Genomic DNA, 21,397 nt, shown 5'->3' with positions numbered 1-21,397 from the left:
CACAGAGTGAATCACCACTTCCTGTTAGTGGCAGATCCTCAGAAATTATTGAAAAGCATTAAAAATAGGGACCCCCCCCCAAAAAAAGAATCCTGGCTACTCTCAGAGTGGCTGCCTGTCAGTACACTGCCCGGGATGCTCCTCTGCTGCTGGGGGGGGGGCAGCGACGAGACATGCAGGCGCGCTGGTGGAGAAAACCAGCATGGGCCATTGCAGCAGCCCTGTGTGGCCCCTACCTAGTGTGAGCAGCTTAGAGTGAAAAAAGGCAGAGAGGGTGAGCATGAGTGGCAGGAGGAGGAAAAAGGGAGGGAGGGAGGCAGGTAGAAGGCAGAAGGGAAAGCAGTGAGTGGGAGCAGGAAGGCAGGCAGGCAGATAGACAGATGGAGGAGGAGAGGCAGAACAGAGCACCCCTGACCCCAGTGGCCGAAGAGGAAGTCACTGGCAGAGAGTGAAAGGCAACAAAAAGAAAACATTTCTGGTCCATGGTCTATTCCAGCTTCGGAGGCGCCAATACAGCCCCTTGCCAAGGGCTCAAAAATGTCTGGCAGAAGAGGGCAGGGGGTTTTGTGGTGCAAGTGCTAAAAATCAAATTGCGCAAATTAAATTTGCTGCTAAGCGACTGAATCCCACCCTAAAATAGCACATCTGGAACCACCCACAGTTTCCAGCTGAAGTAGGAAAACAAAAATCTGATTTGGTATAAGACAACTTTTGAAAGCTGAACAGGTTCTTTTTAGGGGGGATGAAAAAATTATTTATTGAAATTCATTAATGTCATTACAGACATTCATCTCATCATAAACAATATTCCAAAAATTTTGGACTTTTCTGCATGTCCACCACATACGATAAAAATCTCCTATTTTTTCTCCACACTTCCAACACTTATTTGAACTATTTTTATACATTTTGGAGATTTTTGATGGTGTAAGGTACCACCGAAACTGCATTTTCATCATATTTTCTTTGATGGTGTAACATGCAGTAAAGTTCATGTTACTGTAATTTTCCAGAGTGATTCCCATTCTCTTATTATAATGGGACGTCTAATCATGACCACCTTCACCTCCTCGGTACATCCTTGTGATAATCATGGTGTCATTATTTAACAGCACTATTTCAAATTTAGAGGGCTCATTGCCAAATCCATTTTTTTTGTCCTGTCTGTTTTTTCTGAAAGCTGAACAGGTTCTAATTCTTTCCCCCCCTCCTCTTATTCTTTAAATAAAGTGTTTCTTCCACAGACTGCTGCTTTGAGGGATTATGTCCAGCTATGAAATTATACGCAAAGGGAGAAAGCAATTAATTGATATACTTCAGAAGGACATAGACTGTGTTTTAGATGACTTACGCTCAGAGATTGTCATCACAAAAGAAGAATATGAGGATCTGGAGAAAACTGAAGACTCAAAGAAAAAAAGTAGAGAATTGCTTATTCTGATACAAGAAAAAGGGGAAGCTGCCTGTAGCCAGTTCCTGGAATGGTTAGAAGTCGCATGTCCTGCTTCAAAACATGCCCTGCAAGGTCAAAAACACGGTGAGTCTCACCATTCTTCCCAAACCTTAAAAACGTTTAGATATCTCTTCCTTCTTCCTTGTTATCACAACAGCCATATGAGTTAAGAAATCACTTATCACTTTACAGATGAGACTCAAAATCGGCTCCAGAGTTCTGGCCACTCAGTGCTGATGTCAGAATCCAATCCAGGTGAGTTTGGAACTTGGAAGCAGAGGCTGTTTGTTTTTGCCTTTTAAAACCTTTTTCTTTGAGGCAGGGCCAGGAAAATATTTTTCTGCCCGAGGGCTGCATTCCTTTCTGGCCAACTTTCCCTGCTGGTGGTGGGTGATGGCAAAGGCAAAAGTGGGTGGAGCAACAAATGCATTTTTTGCAAAAAGGCTAGTTTCTACACATTACCTTCATGTCATGCGGGGCCTCTGAGGGATGTGGCATTTTCAGAGAACTGAAAAAGAAAGTTCTTTATGAACTGCCTATGGACTGCCAAAGGGGAGGAGGTTGTAGAGTGTGGTGCGCATCACCTCCCACTTGCCATTCACCTGATATCCCAAGGATGTCAGGTGACCCATTTTTGCCCAGAGCTGTGCATCATCGAATCCTGCTTCAGGCTTCTCACAGGCATTTGGCTTGGCCTGTCTGAGAACAGGATGGTTCTGTGAACCGCCCCTTGTTCTGTGAACCACCCTGAGACCTCCGGGTATAGATCCAGCAGGCTCTTCGTAATGTTCTTAGAAGCTATGCAGAAATGGGAAATAATTTGGTGGTGGTAAATAAGGAAGGTGTATGTAAAATGGGGCCCCTTTAGTTATGGCAGAACACACTGATGCCAGTTGCACCTTGGTGGAAAAGACTGCCACCCTCAGCCATTTGGTAGTCAGCCTGGCAGATAGTGCTGGGGAGCAGTTGGTGGCGGGGGTACATGTTGGAACCAATGACATGGGGAATGTAGTTGTGAGGTCCTGGAAGCTGCAACAGCAGACATGAGCAATAGTGAGCAGCTGGTGCCCATAGTCCTTGAACCTGGAAGCTGATGTTTTTGAAGGAGGGGCTGCAATTTCTGTGAGCAGGCGTAACCCTCCTTCCCCAGGCTGACCCTGCTATGAGGCAGGGAGAGGCAGGTACCTCAGGTGTCATGGGCTGGAGGTACAGAGTGACAACAAGGGGCTGAAGGGAGAGAACTGTCTGGGGCCCCCAGCCTGCCCTACACCCTCCTAGGTGGCCTCTTGGCCCCATGTACAGTAAAGGACACTGTCCTGCCACCAGTGGGAATGTCAGATTCAACAGCCAGTCCAGTCAGGACACAGGGTGTGTGGCACTATCTTGCCCTTTTCCTCAGGCAGCAAAATAACTTGGACCAGCACTGCTTCTTCCCCCTCGGGGGATCATTGCAAAGCGCTGTGTGCACACTGGCTCTCTGTTCTGCTCACCTCGATTCTGCAAAGCAAACCTGCTCACAAGTGTTTGGCCCACAGAGGCGACATTTGAAGTGGAGAGACTGGCCTTTGCCGACAGAGAACTTACCTGCATGTGGTGCCGAGTGGCGCCACTTGCAATGCTGGTGGTGACCCTATACTTCCCCTGGCAGAGGGCACTGATTGGCCATGCCATGGCGTCACATTGGCAGGTGGCTTGCCTGGGTTTCACTGGAATATATGCCGAAGTTACACCTTCACCAGGAGCATATTTCTGTGTTCCTTCCTAGAGCATTCACTCCCCAAGGAGAAAGATGACAGCCCAAGAACACTGCTGGATGCAAATGAAGACGTTTTCAAAGGTACTTACTTTCGTAAAGCAAGAGTGCACCTAAAAAGTCAATACCGAAAGGACCAAAAAGCACAAAGATCTGGGAAGGAAGGAAATTACTGAGCTGTATCACATTAAAGAAGAGTCTGTATAATCCCCGCAGCAAGGCCTTGGCATCTATTTCCAGGAGTGAGGAACCTGTGGTCCTCCATCTCCCATCATGCTCCAGCCAGCATGGCCAGTAGTCAAGAATGATGGAAGTTGTTGAACCTTCGGAGGGCGTGTCCACAGGTTATCCATCCCCTGATCTAGTATACTGTACAATAGCAAATGTTCAGAATGTTTACACAATTTTGCTATTTCAACTTGTTTGTTTCTAGGTTGCTCAGTCGGTGAAGAGGAAGGTGAAATTCAGAAGCACCCAGAGGAAGAGAAGATGGATCTTGAAATAGGTAATCTCACCTAATCAACAATGTAATGAAAGTGAGGGGTTGCAGTTCAGGGATATTTTTTTCCAGAGCAGGAGAAATGACATGATCTGCTGGAGAAGTACATGGGTAGCTAAGGAGTTCCTGAAGGACAGAATTTACTAGTCCACCTTTGGTTCTCCTCGCTGCTGCTGTGTGGTCTCAGGTGCTGTTATGAACATTGGTCAAGCCTGCAGCAAGGTCTATCCTATTTTGGTCCCTTAATAGGAATATGGCTTTTAAGTGGTGATTTTAATCCCAGCATGTAGCTTTTGTTGTTAAACCACTTGGAGATGTTTCAAAGGAAATATATACGTAAATAGGTTGTCACATTGGGGAGGGCAAGTTTAGAAGGTTGTGCTAATGTGAGCTTCTGTCTCTAGGTTGTCCAAGTCAAGAGAAAGAAGATGATGTTCAGGAAGAATCGGAGCAAGAGAATCAACATCCCACCACAGGTAATCCCTCCTAATCATCATCACAGTGGAAAGGAAATGCAGGGTGTGTTGGAGAGTGAGTTTTGGAAGAGAGATCTTACACTCTCATAGCAGAATTAAGTAGAATGCTGATTGTTCCAACCACATTAAAACTGCATTATATTTACTTCTACCATCAACCACCTTAAAATAAATATACTCCTGCAAAAAATAGGCTAAAATAAATCACATGCACTTAGTCATCCGGCGGGCACCCAGGGAGGCAGCGGCAGTGGCGACTGAGGCAGGCAGGCAGGGACGGCCACTGACTATGTACCGCCAGCCTCTTGGGCGGGGAGACGCCCGGGTTGCCCAGGCGGCACGCTCACAGGTGGGTGAGGAGGCCGTGAGAGGGAGATGGGGCGCACGGGGTCCAGGGCGCACGGGTCGCCTCTCTTCTATACAGTCCCCTCCTGGCCCTGGGAGGGCTTGGTCCAGGACCCTGGCGGGCTGCATCCTGCCCACAAGCCTTAGTTTGGGGATGCCTGTCCTGTCAGGAGAGAGATAGGGAAAATGTGTTTTTGTAAATTCTTCTCGATTTTCAATACCATCTACCGTAGTATCTTTCCGGAGTGGCTATCCAAGCTAGGAGCAGGTGGCACTGCTTTGCGGTGATGTTAGGGGGTGCTCTTTAGTTCCATGGAACCATCAATGTGGAGTTCCTCAGGGTTCAATTTTATCTCCTTTGCTGTTTAACATCTACATGAAACCACAGAGTAGGACCATCCTGAAACAGTTCAGGACCACAATACCTCTCCCCATACAAAGCAACCAATAACCTGCAATCATCCTCTTGTGCCTCCTCCATGAGAGGTCTGGAGGGAGGCAAAACAAGAAAAGGCCTTTTCTGCTATGGTCCCCCGCTTGTGGAACGCTCTCCCTAGGGAGGCTTGCCTGGTGCCTTTGTTACATACAGTGGTACCTCGGGTTAAGTACTTAATTCGTTCCAGAGGTCTGTTCTTAACCTGAAACTGTTCTTAACCTGAAGCACCTCTCTAGCTTATGGGGCCTCCTGTTGCTGCCGCGCCGCCAGAGCACAATTTCTGTTCTCATCCTGAAGCAAAGTTCTTAACCCGAGGTACTATTTCTGGGTATGCAGAGTCTGTAACCTTAAGCGTATGTAACCTGAAGTGTATGTAACCCGAGGTACCACTGTATCTTTAGGCTCCGGGCAAAGACATTTTTCTTCTCTCAGGCCTTTCGCTAATTAAACAATCCATAGCCTTTTAAATGCAGATGAGGGGGCAACTTTTTGTTTGTTTGTTATTATGGTACGCTATTATCAATTTTAATATACTACTAAATACTTTTCTCATTTTCTACAGAGAGAAGAAAAGCAGTTATGGATATTCTGTGCAAATTAAATCTAGAAAAGCATAAAAGCAAGGCGCTCTCCCTCCAAGAAGTCCTGAAAATCAGTTCGGGGAGCTTGAAGGAATTCACACCTCAAACACGGGAAGATGTGCCTTGGCATTTTCTGAGGAAGATATTGGCTCTGAATGTGACAGCCAGGAGCACCAGCTTCGAAGAAGTTGTTTCTGATGATCAAGTACTTAGAAGAAATGAGGGGAATGAGAGGATTGATAAGGACATTTTCTTTACTCTTGAAATGGGTGAGAGTCATTCTGTCAACCCCCTTGATGTCCTTTGTGCTGTTCTGCTTTGCTCTGACAGTTTCCTCCAACAGGAGATCTTCTGCAAAATGTCCATGTGTCAGTTTGCTCTGCCTTTGCTCCTCCCTCCCTTGGAGACTCCCAAATGCACCCTCATGCTCTGGGCCATGAGGGACATCGTGAAAATATGGAGGCCCCATTCCTTGGCTGAAAGCAGAGGCTTCAGGGAGGAGAGCCTGGTGTTGACATCCATGCCAACCATTTCCTTTGTGAGGATGGGGAGCTTGAGCTTCTCCAAGTCCAAACTGCTCGGTGAGTTCCTCAGCCCTGCCCAACAGCACCATGATTTCTTCTTCCACCGAGATATGGAGTGCGGAGACATCCCACGAGAAATTGCTGGTGGGCTTGTGGAGATTGCCTGGTATTTCCCAGACGGGCAGAAAAGCTCAGATCTCTTTCCAGAGCCAATTGCAGTTGCAAATCTTCGTGGAGACATTGAATCACACTGGGTGCAGTTTAGCTTTTTAACACAGGTCTCCTCTGCTGTGTTCATATTTGCTGAAGCCATTGATGAAAGACAACATGATCTCTTGTCCTCGCTGAAGGGAACATCAACTCAGTTCTATTTCATCCTGGAACGTGACAGCAACAAATGCCACGAAGCTTTGGGTGTTTTAGATAAATTGGCTCCAATACTTAACCTCTGTAATTCAAACATACTGGTGCAATCTGCAAAGAGAAGTAAGGCAGAGTTTGTGAGAAAGTTACGGTCAACTGTGAAAGGAATACTTAATTCTCATCCAACGTGTATGAGTGCACAAGGGATGTGTGATATGACATATGAACTTGCGATTCAGACAGACGTGGATGGCCAAGAATGTCAGAATGCCCTCCAATGTGCTGAAGGAATCACCGCAGACATAAAAGATGTAGCAAGGTACAAGCAAGAAATGCTGAGACTCTAGGGCGATCTCTGGAAAAACCTGGCCAAAGTGGAGAAAGAACTGTGCAGGATGAAAAGACAGGGGGACAAGCCTTCAGAAAAATACAGGTCTGAACTGAAGGGCAAATGGCTGGAACTGCGTAAACAGCAGAGTCAATGTGAACTCACCCCTGGCTTGAAGAAATTTGTTGATGCCATCAGTCATTTGAAATCTGCAGAGAAGCACTATTTCCTGAAATGGATGAAGTTCAACCTGGATCATATTGCTAGAGAGAACCTTTCCAAGTTAAGGGCTGAGTACAAAGAGAAATGCAAAACTTCAGGAGATGATGTCCAGAAGACTGCAGAAATTGACCGACAGATATCTTCCTCTTCCTTGGGAGTTGAGCACTTCATGCGTGAGCTGGGGCAGTTTTATGAGGCCGAATACTCCATGGTTACTGAGGGCAAAATAGCAAAACACAGAAGGCAGTTTGTTCATTTCCCAAGCATTGCAGCTGACCTAATGCTAGAAGGGTTTCCTCTTGAACTGATGGATGGAGATGCATCCAACATCCCCCTGCAGTGGATAAGTGATGTTCTGACCGAGCTTCATAAGAAACTAAGAGGACGATCCAAAATTAAGGTGATAACCGTTCTGGGGGTGCAGAGCACTGGGAAATCGACCCTTCTGAACACCATGTTTGGCCTGCAGTTTCCTGTCAGCAGTGGGCGGTGCACACGAGGTGCCTTCATGACACTTCTTAACGTCTCAGAGAATTTGGCTCAGGATCTTGGCTGTGACTTCATCCTGGTGATAGACACAGAGGGCTTGAAAGCCCCTGAACTGGCCAAACTAGAAGACAGCTATCAGCATGACAACGAATTGGCCACTCTAGTGATTGGGCTGAGTGACATCACCATCGTAAACATGGCCATGGAAAATGCCACCGAAATGAAGGACATCCTGCAAATTGTGACCCATGCCTTCCTCAGGATGGAAGAGATTGGGCAAAGCCCCAGCTGCCGGTTTGTTCACCAAAACGTCAGTGATGTTTCTGCACATGACCAAAACATGAGGGACAGGAAGCACCTTTTGGAACAGCTGAATGAAATGACCCAGGCTGCAGCAAAAATGGAAAATATTGGGAGGGATATCAAGTTCTCAGACATCATGGAGTATAACCCAGAAACAAATAATTGGTACATCCCTGGTCTTTGGCATGGAGTCCCACCAATGGCTCCAGTCAACAGGGGGTATAGCGAAAAGGTCTTTGATTTAAAGAAGTGCCTTTTTGAATTCATAAGAGACCATGCACGTGACAGGCCTTCCAAGAATATTCTTGACTTCATTGAATGGGTGAAGAGCCTGTGGAATGCTGTGAAACATGAGAACTTCATCTTTAGCTTCCAAAATAGTCTTATAGCTGAAGCATACAACAACCTCTCCATTAAATATTCTGAATGGGACAGGGATTTCCGCAGAGAGATGCACCTCTGGGTATCTGAGCAGGAAACTCTAATTCAGAATGTGTCACCCGATAAAATTGCTTTCAATAATTTGAAATGTGAACTTCAAAAGAAACTATCACGTGGGGAAGAGCAGATTTTGGAGAGTTTGAATAAATACTTCGGGAGCAAAGCAGCAAATCTGCATCTGGTAGAAAAGTACAAGGAAGATTTTGTCAGGAGTGCCAACAGCCTCAAGCGTGAACTTGAAAATTATTCTTCTAACAAACTGCGAGATGCCATTCAGATTAGAAAAGGTCTACACAAAATTGCTGCTCTTCAAGCAGAATACAAGAAAACAATTGAAGGAAAGGTTGACAGGCTGCTTGAAAAATGCAGAGGCAAAAAGCAGAAATTAAAAGAAGAAGAATTAAAAAGAGAGTTTGAAGAAATGTGGAGAGAAACATTGTTGGAAATACCACCCATTTCCATAGAGAAACGTGAAATATATACAGAAATTGAGTCATATCTGAGAAAGAATTCATACTCTCATTTGAAACTATACACACAAAAATTAGCAGAAAAAAGAGGATTGTTAAATTGCAGAATAGACACTTTTGAAATTAAAAATGACCATGTACAATCATCATTTTGGAAACATATGCTTCATTTTAATTCTCAAATGCAGTATAAGCATATACTGGTAATAAAAGATTTTGTTAACTCCTTGTTGTCCAAATGCACTTCATATATTGATGAAAAGCTCAATTCTAAAGGAGACTATGATGAAACCTACTGCATTGACCTTTTGTGTATGATCAATGAAGTGCTTCAACAGCCTGATGTTCAAAATCTTCATACAACCCCTGGCTTTGAAGTGGACCTTAAGCTCCACATCTTGGGAGAAGCAGCTCATGCATTTCAAAGGAGACACGAAGAATTTGTTAAGGAAAATGATCCTCACATGCGCCTGGAAGAACTGAAACCCCACTATTTTGCAATTTTCAGAGATCTTTATCAGGAAAAAGATGCCCATCAAATCCAAGCTAAAGATTTCTGTGAAATGTGTCTCCATCCTGCTATAGTGAATTATGTCAACAATAGACTTGGGGTGGAAATAGTGGACAACTTTCACAATAGTGAGCAGTCTGTTGACTTTGGCTCTCGGAGTTTTTTCCAGTTTACTATCCTGAAGGATCTGTTAAATGAATGGGATTTTGACCAATATGTTGAATACATCACAACCTATGAAAAGTTTGTCAAGAGTTGGCTATTGAAAAAAATGGTGGATTACTATACAAAAAATGAGGATCTGAAGAATCTGGAGGAAAACATTTTCTCTGCAATACTAGACAGAATTAGAAAAACATTGCGGAAGCTGAAGCATCAAGGTGCTGCGACAATCTCAGAATTTGTGCAGGATTTTTCCCAAGAAATGCAGAAGGAGTTAGTCATCCCTAAGGATAGTTTGGTGGGGACACACATGAAACAGGCATTTGATCCTGGCCACTTTTTTGCTTTTGTTGAAAGCTTCCTTCCTAATTTGCAAGAACAAATATTAAGCAGATTTAGAGACTTGGATATCAAATCCAAACTCTCCAAACTGCCTGTGAAGCCCCAAGATGAAATCTTCAAGCAAATGTTTGGCTGTGGGAAGCAGTGTCCCTTCTGCAAAGTCCCCTGTGAAGCTGGAGGGAGCGCTCATCAGGAGCATTTTGCAACAATCCATCGACCTCAAGGATTTGGAAGATTCAGATATATAGATTCAGAAAAGCTGATATGTTCTCTGTGCTCCACCGATGTGTCCACCGATCAAGTGTTCCGAAATCAGGACACAAATTGGGAATGGCATCCGTACAAAGAGTACCGTACGTATTATCCAGACTGGCGTATCCAACCTGATCCCAGTATCAAAGCTTCTGATTACTGGAAGTACATTTTCAAAATGTTCAATGATGACTTTGCCAGACAGTACAATGCTAAACCAGCTGATCTGCCAGAGGACTGGGGAAATATAACCAAAGAACAAGCACTGAAGGCCTTAGAAGATAGATACAAATTGTAACCAACTCCACCATCAGAATGCTTGCCTTAAAGACCTGGAAACAAAAGTGGTTTCAAACAAGTTGTTGCATTCACAGATTGCATCTAATTTTATTAAATGTATGCCATTTTTGTATGAAAATCTCAGACGTTATGTACAGCCGCCCAACATAATGTGACTCTGTGCATAATATGACAAGGTTGCATGTTGGAATTAGCAAAACAATGATGTGTTTTCATTTTTCAGATTATGGTAAAAGTGTAAACACCTTGCGCTAAAGTAGTCCTAGTCAGCAGCCATATGCATTCCTAGTTGTCTATAACTGCTTAATTATATGATATATACCTTTTGGGGCAGTGAGAGACTTTTTTACTCTATAGCATTCAGGTATGTGATTGTACGCATGATTATTTGCTGCCCCCATATTTTGTAATTCACAGCCTAAAGCAGCACATATATTCTTTGTCTTTCTTTTCCAAGTGTAATAAACCAATCTTTCACTCTTTCCTGGTGTGACAAATTCTTTATTGGGTATAAGGGTTGAAGGTATTAATGCATTTTAATGAGTGCACACCCTGACTCTGTGCCAAAAGTTACATTCCTATTTTAGGTCCATGCTGGACAAACATGTGGGTTCAGACATGCACATTGTAACACACATCTGTGGGCAACTTTTAGGGCAACCTTTTTGCTGAAACGGTGCACCGCATTTGTTTAGACCTGGGGTTTTCAAACTGTGGCTGGTGAGCTTCATCCGGGAAGACCACTTCCAATCTGAATTCTATGGAATTCAAATGGGTAATACAATAAAGTACAATATGATAAAAGCAATAAAACTAAAATATTAGCTATTTATATACTGTTGTTTCCCCTGAAAAGTTCAAGGTGACATACATGGGTGTCCCACTTCCCATTTTATCGTCACAACAACCTTGTGAGGTAGGTTAGGCGGATTGAGAGTGACTGGCCCAGGGGCACCCAGTGAGCCTCATGACTGAGTAGGGAGTTGAGTCCTGGTCTCCTATGCGCCATTCCAATTCTCTAACCTTTACACCACAATGGTTCTCGGCACATACCGCATCTAGGGAAAAGGGAAAGGACCCCTGGATGGTTAAGTCCAGTCAAAGGCAACCATGAGGTGTGGCGCTCATCTCGCTTTCAGGCGAGGGAACTGGCATTTGTCCGCAAACAGCTTCCCGGGTCATATGGCCAGCATGACGAAACCACTTCTGGTGCAACGGGACACCATGACAGAAACCAGATCGCACAGAAACGCCGTTTACAGCATCTAGCACATCACAACTGCTGCAACAGGCATCAAGTGATTCACCAAGAACATCAGAAATTGTTAAATGGGCTGTGGGGGGGGGGGAGTTTGAGAACCAGGGATTTAAAGCATACAACTTCCGACCTGCTCTCAGGAACAGGTGATTTCCCCACACAATTCTGAGCAGTGCCACACCCTCAAAGCAGCTGGAGAGCATGATTTTGCACAACATGCAATCTCCTCAATCTGCGGAGAACTGATAAATTTGCAAAAGATCACAAAGGGTTTGTCTCAAGCTCTTAACCCATCTAGTTCTCTGACTTAACGATAAAATCTGTGCTTGTTGTAGCCACAGCATCGGCATCCCTCATGGTACAAGGCTGCCTTTCTGTCTGATCGCCCCCCACTGGTTCAGGTAACATTGCAAGAGCTGTTGCTTATCCCCCAACACAAACACTGGGAGATACAGTCTCCCAAGTACATACTGTAGGTTCCAGACCAGCCTTTGTCCACTTGGTGCCTTCCAGATGTGTTGGACCACAACTCCCATTAGCCACAACCAAAATCAAATTCAGTAAGTAAAGCCCTAAGGATTCTTCAGAGGATGTTGTGTGTTTTAAGTGTCAATGTAAGAAATGTTTACTGTTTTACCATTAAAAAAATTCCCCTGCCAGTGGCCATAGAAACAAAGTGGCAATGACAGTCCTGCAGCTCAGCCCAGCGTCCAGCAACTGGGTGGGAAGTGAGAAGAAAGCAGACCCTGCAAGTGTCCCTGTTTTCCAGGGACAGCCCTAAATTTACAGAATTCTGTCCCAGTTTCTGATTTGATCTGGGAATGTCCCGCTTTTCCTTAAAGGTAAAGGGACCCCTGACCATTAGGTCCAGTCGTGGCCGACTCTGGGGCTGTGGCGCTCATTTCGCTTTATTGGCCGAGGGAGCCGGCGTACAGCTTCCGGGTCATGTGGCCAGCATGACTAAGCCGCTTCTGGCAAACCAGAGCAGCACACAGAAATGCTGTTTACCTTCCCGCCAGAGCGGTATCTATTTATCTACTTGCACTTTGAGGTACTTTCAAACTGCTAGGTTGTGCAAAGGAAAGAGGTAGATTTGCCCTGCCAGACCTCAAACTTTACTATGAATCAGCAGCTTTTTGCTGGTTGAAAGAATGGCTACTTCTTGAAAACACTGACATTTTGGACCTAGAAGGTTTTAACAATGTATTTGGATGGCATGCATATTTATGGTATGATAAGGTCAAAGCACATAAAGCATTTAAAAACCACATTGTCAGGAAAGCGCTGTTTAATGTTTGGATAAGATATAAGGATTTGTTAGAAAACAAAACCCCAAGGTGGCTGTCACCAATGGAAGCGAAAGCCTTGAAAAAGGTCAATATGGAGGTCAAATGGCCGAAATATTGGGAAATTTTGGAACAAGACGGAGATAGACTGAAATTGCAGAGTTTTGAAAAACTAAAAAACAAAGTGCGAGACTGGCTTCATTATTATCAGATAATGGAGGTATTTAAATTGGACAGGAAAATTGGCTTCCAGGTGGAAAGATCCAAATTAGAAATAGAATTGTTAGAACCCAAGACTAAGAATTTGTCAAGAATGTATAACTTGCTGCTGAAATGGAATACTCAAGATGAAACGGTAAAATCGGCTATGATTAAATGGGCACAGGACGTTGGACATAACATTATGTTTGCTGACTGGGAACAGTTATGGACCACAGGTATGAAATTTACGGCATGTAATGCCTTAAGAGAGAATATTATGAAAATGATATACAGGTGGTACATAACCCCAGTCAAGCTTGCAAAAATTTATCACTTGCCCGATAACAAATGCTGGAAATGTAAAGAAACTGAAGGTACATTTTTTCACCTTTGGTGGACGTGCCCAAAGATTAAGGCTTTCTGGGAAATGATATATAATGAATTAAAAAAGGTATTTAAGTATACCTTCCCTAAGAAACCAGAGGCCTTTCTCCTGGGCATAGCCGGCCAAATGGTGTTAAAAAAGGATAGAACTTTCTTTATGTATGCAACAACAGCAGCAAGAATACTCATGGCAAAGTATTGGAAGACACAAGAACTTCCCACACTGGAGGAATGGCAGATGAAACTTATGGACTATATGGAATTGGCGGAAATGACTGGTAGAATCCGTGACCAGGGAGAAGAGTCGATGGAGGAAGACTGGAAGAAATTCAAAGACTATCTTCAGAAACATTGCAAAATTAAGGAATGTTAAAGGGATGTTGGACTGAAAGTAAGTGGTTTCCAGCTGCACAGGTTAAAGTTAATGATAGATTAAGATTAAAGATCAAGATTAAAGATGTTTAAAGAAATGGAAATTTGATATTAAAAGGGAAAATTTTAATGTTATATGATATTAAGATCAAGGATTAGGTTTAAAAAAGTTGAAGTTATATATTTTAACATTTTACTAAATTAAAGATTGGGATTAAAAAAGTGGAAAAGAAACTGCTGGACAAATAATGTGGATTGGAATACAAAAGAGGGAGGTATGAGGAAGTCCAGAAAATAAGTAATTTAAAATTGGAAATGGAAAAGAGAGTTTGTTTTTAATTGTTCTGCATTTTGTTTTGTATTGTTGAGTTTTGTATTGTTTTTTGTGTGTGTTGCTTTTTTCTTTTGTTGTTTAAAACTTTAATAAAAATTATTTTTTTAAAAAAAACTGCTAGATTGGCAGGAGCAGGGACCGAGCAACGGGAGCTCACCCCGTCGAGGGGATTTGAACCGCCGACCTGACTGGCAAGCCCTAGGCTCTGTGGTTTAACCCACAGTGCCACCCGCGTCCTTATGATGTCTCTCTTTCCATCGGAGAAATGTCGGAGGGTATGGGAAAGTACGACAACCCTGCGATGTAGTCCGTGGTTTATACGACGGGGTTAGGCGCTGGGGGCTAAGCCTGCTTTGGATTTCCAGGCTGCAACAAAAAGAAACCCCGTCTCCTTCAACTCGACGCCTCGCTGCCCAAATCCGCCGTTCCGCTTCCTGCTGCACCGGGCCCGATTTCTTCCTCGGTTTACACCACTGCCAGCCCGCTTCACTTTTATCCTTCCGGGACAAAGGGAGGGGGGAACTGAAAGCGAAAGCGGATCCTTGCCTTTAACAGACGGCGCCCCACCCGCCGCCTTTGGCCCACGGCGGGGTTTCAAGCTGCTGCCTTCTCCCCCCTCCCCCCGCAGCCATCGGGGGCAGGTTTTGCAGCGGAGTCGGACTTCTCTTTGCTCCCTTTCTCCTCGGGGAAGGAGAGAACGCGATGGCGGAGGAGAGGAGGACCGTCCGCGACCGCCTGGCGGACGCCCTGGAGGACTTGAAGGAGTACGATCTGAAGCAATTCAAGTTCCATCTGAACGCGCTCCCGGCCGAGGAGGGCTATAGTAGCATCCCCAAGGGGCGGCTGCAGAAGGCGGATCGCTTGGACCTGTGCCGCCTGCTGCTCGGCTACTACGCCGAGGATGGCGCTGTGGAGGTGACGCTCAAGGTGCTGGGATGCATCAACCGAAGAGACCTGCGGGAGAAGCTCCTGCGAGTCAAAGGCGGTGGTGGTAAGGAGAGGGGCGGGGGTCGCAGAAGCACAGTGGGCCGGGTGGGGGTCGTGGGGGGGGTCTTAGTGGTGGGGGAAATCTGCTCTGGTGAGTCCAGATCATCTCGTCTGAAAGTGCGACAGGCTAAAAGCAGGAGAGTTTGGGGATTTTACCTGGCCCAGGTGTATCCCTCTTCCTTGCTGCAGGTGAAGGTGGATAAAAACTCCTAAGTCAACAGGCTGGCATAGGACTTAACCTTTCTTTCACTTCACCTACCAGATTAATTTTGTTCTATAATCTCCACATTTTTATTTTTTATTAACAATTTTATTAAATACTTTAAAAAATAATTTTATTAACAATTTTATTAAATACTTTTAAAAATAATTTTATTAACAATTTTATTAAATACTTTTAAGAATAATTTTATTAACAATTTTATTAAATATTTTTAAGAATAATTTTATTAAATACTTTTAATAATACTTTTATTACTAATTTTATTTATAAGTTTTTTTCTTATGGATTATAATCCAGCAGTTCCTACAGGGGGAATTCTGTGCTGCTGTTTGGTTTTTTAATCGGAGACCCTTTTTGATGCGAACTTTTCTTCTAATGTTCCCAGCCCTCCTCGATGGCTGCTTTGGTCTGAGGCAATGGCAGCGAGAAATCAGAAACATTGGTGGAAGAGCGCATCCTCCCTTTGAGAGAGATGTTGCTTCACTTCGTTCTTTGAGAGATCCTTCCTTCTCTCTCCGGCTCTTCACTTCATTTGACAACTGTGGGATGGGAGATTTCAAGTTTGCATCGACTAGAACCAGAACAGTCGGTGGCAAAAGCATTACTAGAAGGAGGATGGTTGAAAATGGACAAGAAAGAGTAGAAGTTGAAGTTGACCAATCAAATACTTTAGCTATAAATGGTAAGAAGTGGTTTCTCCTTTTAAATAACTAGTTATTAAATGCAGATGTTTAACATAAATGTTGAATGAACACCGATTTGAGCATTCCATTGGAACGTTCTGGAAATACTTCAAATGGCAGCTAAGGTAAAGTATTTATAAACAGCTCATTTGCACTAATGATACCAATTTTCACCTTAATTGCCGGGGGATTAAGTTTTCCCCTCCTGAGATTATCTGTATCTTTTTTTTTACACTTCCTTTTTATATTACATGATTGCAGGTGAAAAGCAATGTTGCGTGGGCATTGGGCACTGAATTTGTTTTCTGTGAGGATCTGCCTACACAGGAAAGATTCTTGAGTAAGGCTGATCTTATCTGTCCTCTCTCATTCCCCCCCCCCCCAACAGGCTCATCTGCAACCATCGGAGAGACAGAGGCCGTTGCCAATTGCAAGAACTTAAAAATCAAGGTTACTGAAGTGCTGGGTGGAGAGTTATCTCATTTGGTAGAGGCGAAAGACGATGTGGCAGGAAAGGTTTCGTCAGGAAAAAACACCAGGAGGTAATGAACTGTTGCCAAGAACCACACAACTTTATTGCGCTCCTTGCTCTATGCAACACCGTTACTCCGTTGGTGTTTTGTATTAAGTAGAATAAGGTGCAAGCTGACTGTGAAATGAGAACTGGAGAAGAAATTATAGGAGGTGGGTAAAAATACTTTGAGAGGCACGTGGAGGTGAGACGGAAAAGAAAATAGAAAAGAAGAGCTTTCTTCACTTAGAACCACTGGGCTATATTCAACTAAGTTCTACTCAGAGTAAACCTATTGTAAGTTCCAAACCTAAATTAATTATATCCATTAGTTTCTATGGGCCTGTTTTAACCCATTGAGACTAGCGTTGGCTATAATAACCCTCTGGATCCGCAAATTCTGCCTAAAACGGGGACGCTGTCACAATACTTCCAGAGCAGAGACCTGCACTTAGTCTGATGGAAACTGAGCTGCAAGGAAAATGCAGCAGCACATAATTTACAGTAGTCATTTTCGAAGCTGGAATAGATATATAGTAGTAGTAGTAGTAGTAGTCAGTTTTATTGCACATAGCCAAAGGCTGCCGCAATGTACACAGAATTATTTGACAATTAAAAGAAAATATACTGAATTGATAAAAAAGACTTAAAACATTTATATTATTAAAACATTACGTACTCTAAACAGAGCTATAAAAGTACCCTAATGTACAAATAAAAACATTAAACAATAAAATTCATAAGCTAAAATCATCACGTGGCCACTAATGTTAAAAACAATATCAATTAATACAGTGTGCAATTTATACTCAGAGTTTGGTGACAAAGTTAGAGCATAGCCTGAGGTAGATAGATAGGATCAAATAAATTCATCTCCTTTACAGTTAATGGCTACCTTGGCTATATAATTTGCTTTAATTTTCCTAGCAGCAATTGCAAAAAGTGCTACACGCCAGGTCACATACTTATCTGTGTCTGCAAGGAGATAGAAAAAAATGTCAATGGGGTTCTGTCTAGGGGACCCTGTATAAGTACTAAAAATATTTTTCTTGCATCATTATATAAGGGACAGTGCAAGATATAATGCATAAGGTCCTCTACTTCAGAACATCCCCTAATACAGACACGTTCGTTTTTTGGTATGCCTCTGTGTCTCCCATCTCTATAAGCAGAGCTTATTGTATTTAGTCGTAGCTCTGTAAAAGCTTTTCGAAGTTGTGCAAAAGTCAATTCATTAAAATAAGATGTATGTTCATTGGCCTCTTTAAGTTTAAAATACAATGGGGCACATGTAGATGTGCACATAGAGTTTAGATCATTTTTAGTTGCCACTGCCCTTATGGTTCGTTTTAAGATATTTTTCTGGGAATATAAGGGAAGTTCTTTAATCTCAGTCACTGAGAGGTCATATTTGCCCATCAGTTGGGCAGCATGATGTACCCAGTTTTTAAGGGGTAATCCATTCGAAAGCTCAATCAGGCATTTTTTTGGTAGCCTAGGGTTGTCCATCTGTTGAACTCTAAACCAGTAACAGAGAATTCTTTTATCGAATAGATATATAATGCCAGTAATTGCCAGCTGATTACAGTGAATTCTGCCTCAATCTGCCACTACAGTGGTACCTCAGGATGCTAACAGTATGTAAGATGTGACGGCACATCTGCATGTGCGTGGGTCGTGTTTCGCCGCTTCCGCGCATGTGTGTGACATCATTTTGAGCGTCTGCGCATGTGCGAGCGGCGAAACCCGGAAGTAGTGTGCTCCCGGAAGTAACACGCTCAACCCAAAGCACATTCAACTTGAGGTATGACTGTATTTAGTTGTTGGCATAACCCTGGTGATAGAAGGCTTGAGAAAGTGTAGGTTTCATGCTAACCCTTTACCTCCAGCCAGCATCACACAGAGTTGTTGGTTTTGTAGCAGACTGAGACTGTTCCCCTTCCTGCCTAACTTTGACATTTCTTTTGCTTTGCCATTTTGTTGCAGAAGGAGTACAGTGGAGAAAACCACCCACAGCCGTCTTCTGGGCACCCTGGAGAACTTGGCAAATTACAATTTGAGGAAATTCAAGTACTATCTCAACTCGCTCCCAGTCAAGGAGGGCTACAGCAACATCCCCAGAGGGCGCCTGGAGAAGGCAGATCCCATTGACCTGACCCAGTTGCTGCTTGGCTACTACAACGAGCATTATGCTGTGGAGGTGGTCCTCACGGTGTTGAAATCCATCAACCAAAGAGATCTGGAGAGGAATCTTCTCGCTATCACAGAGAATGATGGTAAGAAGATTGGAAGAAATTTAAAGACTATTTACAGAAATATTGCAAAATTAATGAATGTTAGAATGATGTTGGATAGAAATTAAGTGGTTTTTAGCTGCAATACTATAAGGGAATATGAAAAATGGATTATTAATAGGTAAAAATTTAATGTTACAATATCTTAAGATTAAAGATTAGGATAAACAAAGAGGGGAAGGATTTGCTGAACCAACAAACTGAACTGGAATACAAAAAAGGGAGGCGTGAGGAGGTCCGGGAAATAAGCTAATGAAAAATAAGTAATGGAAAGATTGTGTTGTTTTTAATTATTTTTATTTTGTATTTTTCTTTTTTTTGGTAATATTTTGAAAATCCTAATAAATATCTTATTAAAAAAAGAGAGAGAGAGAATGATGGTAAGGAGAGCGGAGTCCCTGGGGCACACTGAGCTGGGTGTGGGGAGTCTGAGAGGTGAAGGAAAACTATTCTTGGTAGTCCAGAGCATCTCATCTGAAAGAGGATCTTTCAGAGTTTCGGAGAAAGGAGGAGTTTTTGTTTCTTACCTGGTCCAGGTGCATCAGAACTCTGTATTACAATACACCAACAGCCTCTGATTCAGTATTTTTCATATTTGTTTTCCCCTCACCTCCCCCTTGATTTTGTTTCATAGTACCAGTGTAGGGGGGAAAAATCCTAATTTAGGGAAGGATTTAATTTTTTTAGACTCACCTTAATGATGTCTATAGAGAGTGTTTTCATTATAATTTTTGTTGTTCCCCAGGCCACCTCGATGGCTGGTGTGGTCATGGACAATGGCAGTGTGGAAACAGAAATGGAGCCTCCTGTAGATTTCCTTCCTTTGGGAGGGATTTTCCTTCGCTTCGCCATTTGAGACAAGGGGGTCTTATTTCATTCTCTCTCACGCTCTCTGCATCGTTTGATGCTCTTGGGGCAGGAGATTTCAAGTGTGTATCCACGTCAATTGAAATGGTTGATGGCAGAAAACGCATCAGAAAGAGAATGATTGAGAACGGACAAGAAAATGAAGAAGTTGAAGATATTGACGAATTAAACCCTTTGGCTATAACTGGTAAGACACAGTTCTACTTTTAAATAGCCAGTTATTCAGCGCATGTCTTTGTCAGAAGTGTTCAGACTTAAAATGAGACCTATTTGGAGTGTCTAGTAGGGACGTTATTGAAAAAATTGAACACTTTCATTATATACTGCTTCTGCCAGCTATATGGAACAGAAGTGAAATATTTTTGCGCTAGGCCGCTGCACTTATAATGTTTCTCATGGGGCATTTGTGGTTTGAACAGCTTAGCAGCACTATTTGTGCATACTTAAAAGGTAAAGTTAAAAGGGCCCCTGACCATTAGGTCCAGTCGTGGCCGACTCTGGGGTTGCAGCGTTCATCTCGCTTTATTGGCCGAGGGAGCCGGCGTACAGCTTCCGGGTCATGTGGCCAGCATGACTAAGCCGCTTCTGGCAAACCAGAGGCTAGCAGGCAAGGCAGAAGACTAAAAAAAAATCTCTCCACAGCGGGAAAGCCCAGGGGGTGTGCAGGTGGGGGGAAGAATAAATAAATTGAGAGCAGGGAATGGCTGCTTCCCCACTTCCATTTATTTATTTCCCCCCACCTGCATAAGGTTGAGATCACATAAGTAAAGTGAGCATAAGTTGCAGACCTAATGTATGAAAATGAAAAGCAAAACTTAAAAAAGAAGTGTATTTTGGGGATAGACAGTGGGCAGTGTTCAGTTGTGCTCCTTGTTGTACATATTTTGGGGGCTGTGTAAAGCAATGAAGAGGGGGAAACCTCATCAACTTTACAGCCCTACAGACCCAAGTCCATATAAGTCTACACTACAGCATAAAAGTTTACAACATGTGTTTAGTCAAAAGCAGAGTGATCAGCCTCATAGGGAGACTTGAGTGTACTAAGCATATATCCGAAACATATTATCCAGCTTACTCCAGCACACACATGAAGTATGGAGAGATAGGCCATCGTTCAAGTAAGACTGCAATCCTAACTCCTCTAACTTTAGAGGGAGGCCCATTGAATTCAGTAGGATCTGCTTCTGAGCAGACCTGTTAGGATGGCACTGTAAGTCTGGTTTATCTCTGCACTCTCTCAATTTCTCTCAGGAGGGTCACCTGCAATCATGAGATTTCCAGAGGCAGCTGCAAATTTCCAGAATTTAAGAAATGAGTTCTCCCATGTGCTAGCAGGAGATGTATCTGTAATTGAAGAGGAGGATCTGGGGAGAGAAGTTTCATCAGGAGGAGCCGCCGAAAGGTGATCTCTGTGCTTAAGCAATGAGTTAAAGAGTTGTCAATCATCACACCTTGTTAAAGACCATGCCTACAACAAAGCTATAACTCAGGCATCTGCCATTCTCTCTCCTGGTGCTTTTGCACTGTGGAGAAAGTGGACAGACAAAATGCGGTTCTTAATTTGGGCTTGTATAGCACCCTCAGTACGCATGATAATTTACGGAGGCCAAGAGGGACTTACAATCTATAATTTAGTACATGTGTTATAGCGGGGATGGGAGAGTACAGAATTAGAATGCGCATCCATTTCATTTAAACATTCTTAGGGTTATTTACAGCAGGGCATGCTGACTGCCATAATCTTTGT

At 43.3% G+C, this 21,397-nt stretch overlaps 2 protein-coding genes across 5 annotated transcripts in view; both read left to right on the top strand.

Annotated features, from left to right (window-relative positions):
* Window positions 1-10,732, top strand: part of LOC308461753 (interferon-induced very large GTPase 1-like) — a 52,918-nt gene extending 42,186 nt beyond the window's left edge. Inside the window, 7 exon segments of the mRNA XM_080978886.1 lie at window positions 1,245-1,537; window positions 1,646-1,708; window positions 3,219-3,290; window positions 3,640-3,711; window positions 4,110-4,181; window positions 5,525-6,774; window positions 6,778-10,732. Coding sequence (XP_080835012.1) covers window positions 1,264-1,537; window positions 1,646-1,708; window positions 3,219-3,290; window positions 3,640-3,711; window positions 4,110-4,181; window positions 5,525-6,774; window positions 6,778-10,248 — 5,274 coding nt within the window. The 5' untranslated portion in view covers window positions 1,245-1,263 and the 3' untranslated portion in view covers window positions 10,249-10,732.
* A 3,510-nt stretch (window positions 10,733-14,242) lies between these two features.
* The window catches only part of LOC308461755 (uncharacterized protein), a 29,937-nt gene continuing 22,782 nt past the window's right edge, over window positions 14,243-21,397 (top strand). For 2 of the 4 annotated variants that reach the window (XR_013978966.1, XM_080978888.1), the window contains exons 1-6: window positions 14,254-15,076; window positions 15,681-15,977; window positions 16,367-16,520; window positions 18,476-18,765; window positions 19,529-19,837; window positions 20,902-21,052. Coding sequence is in view for 3 of the 4 variants with exons in the window: in XM_080978888.1 (XP_080835014.1) it covers window positions 14,788-15,076; window positions 15,681-15,977; window positions 16,367-16,520; window positions 18,476-18,765; window positions 19,529-19,837; window positions 20,902-21,052 (1,490 nt within the window). In the remaining variant the exon portion in view is untranslated. Of the gene's footprint in view, window positions 15,077-15,680; window positions 15,978-16,366; window positions 16,521-18,475; window positions 18,766-19,528; window positions 19,838-20,901; window positions 21,053-21,397 lie in introns of all 4 variants that reach the window. The other 2 variants (XM_080978890.1, XM_080978889.1) reach the window with 2 other exon arrangements.

The sequence above is a fragment of the Podarcis pityusensis genome, assembly GCF_964106645.2.
Source record: "Podarcis pityusensis genome assembly, chromosome: 13".
Classification (NCBI taxonomy): domain Eukaryota; kingdom Metazoa; phylum Chordata; class Lepidosauria; order Squamata; family Lacertidae; genus Podarcis; species Podarcis pityusensis.
This window is presented reverse-complemented; position numbering and strand designations above follow the sequence as displayed.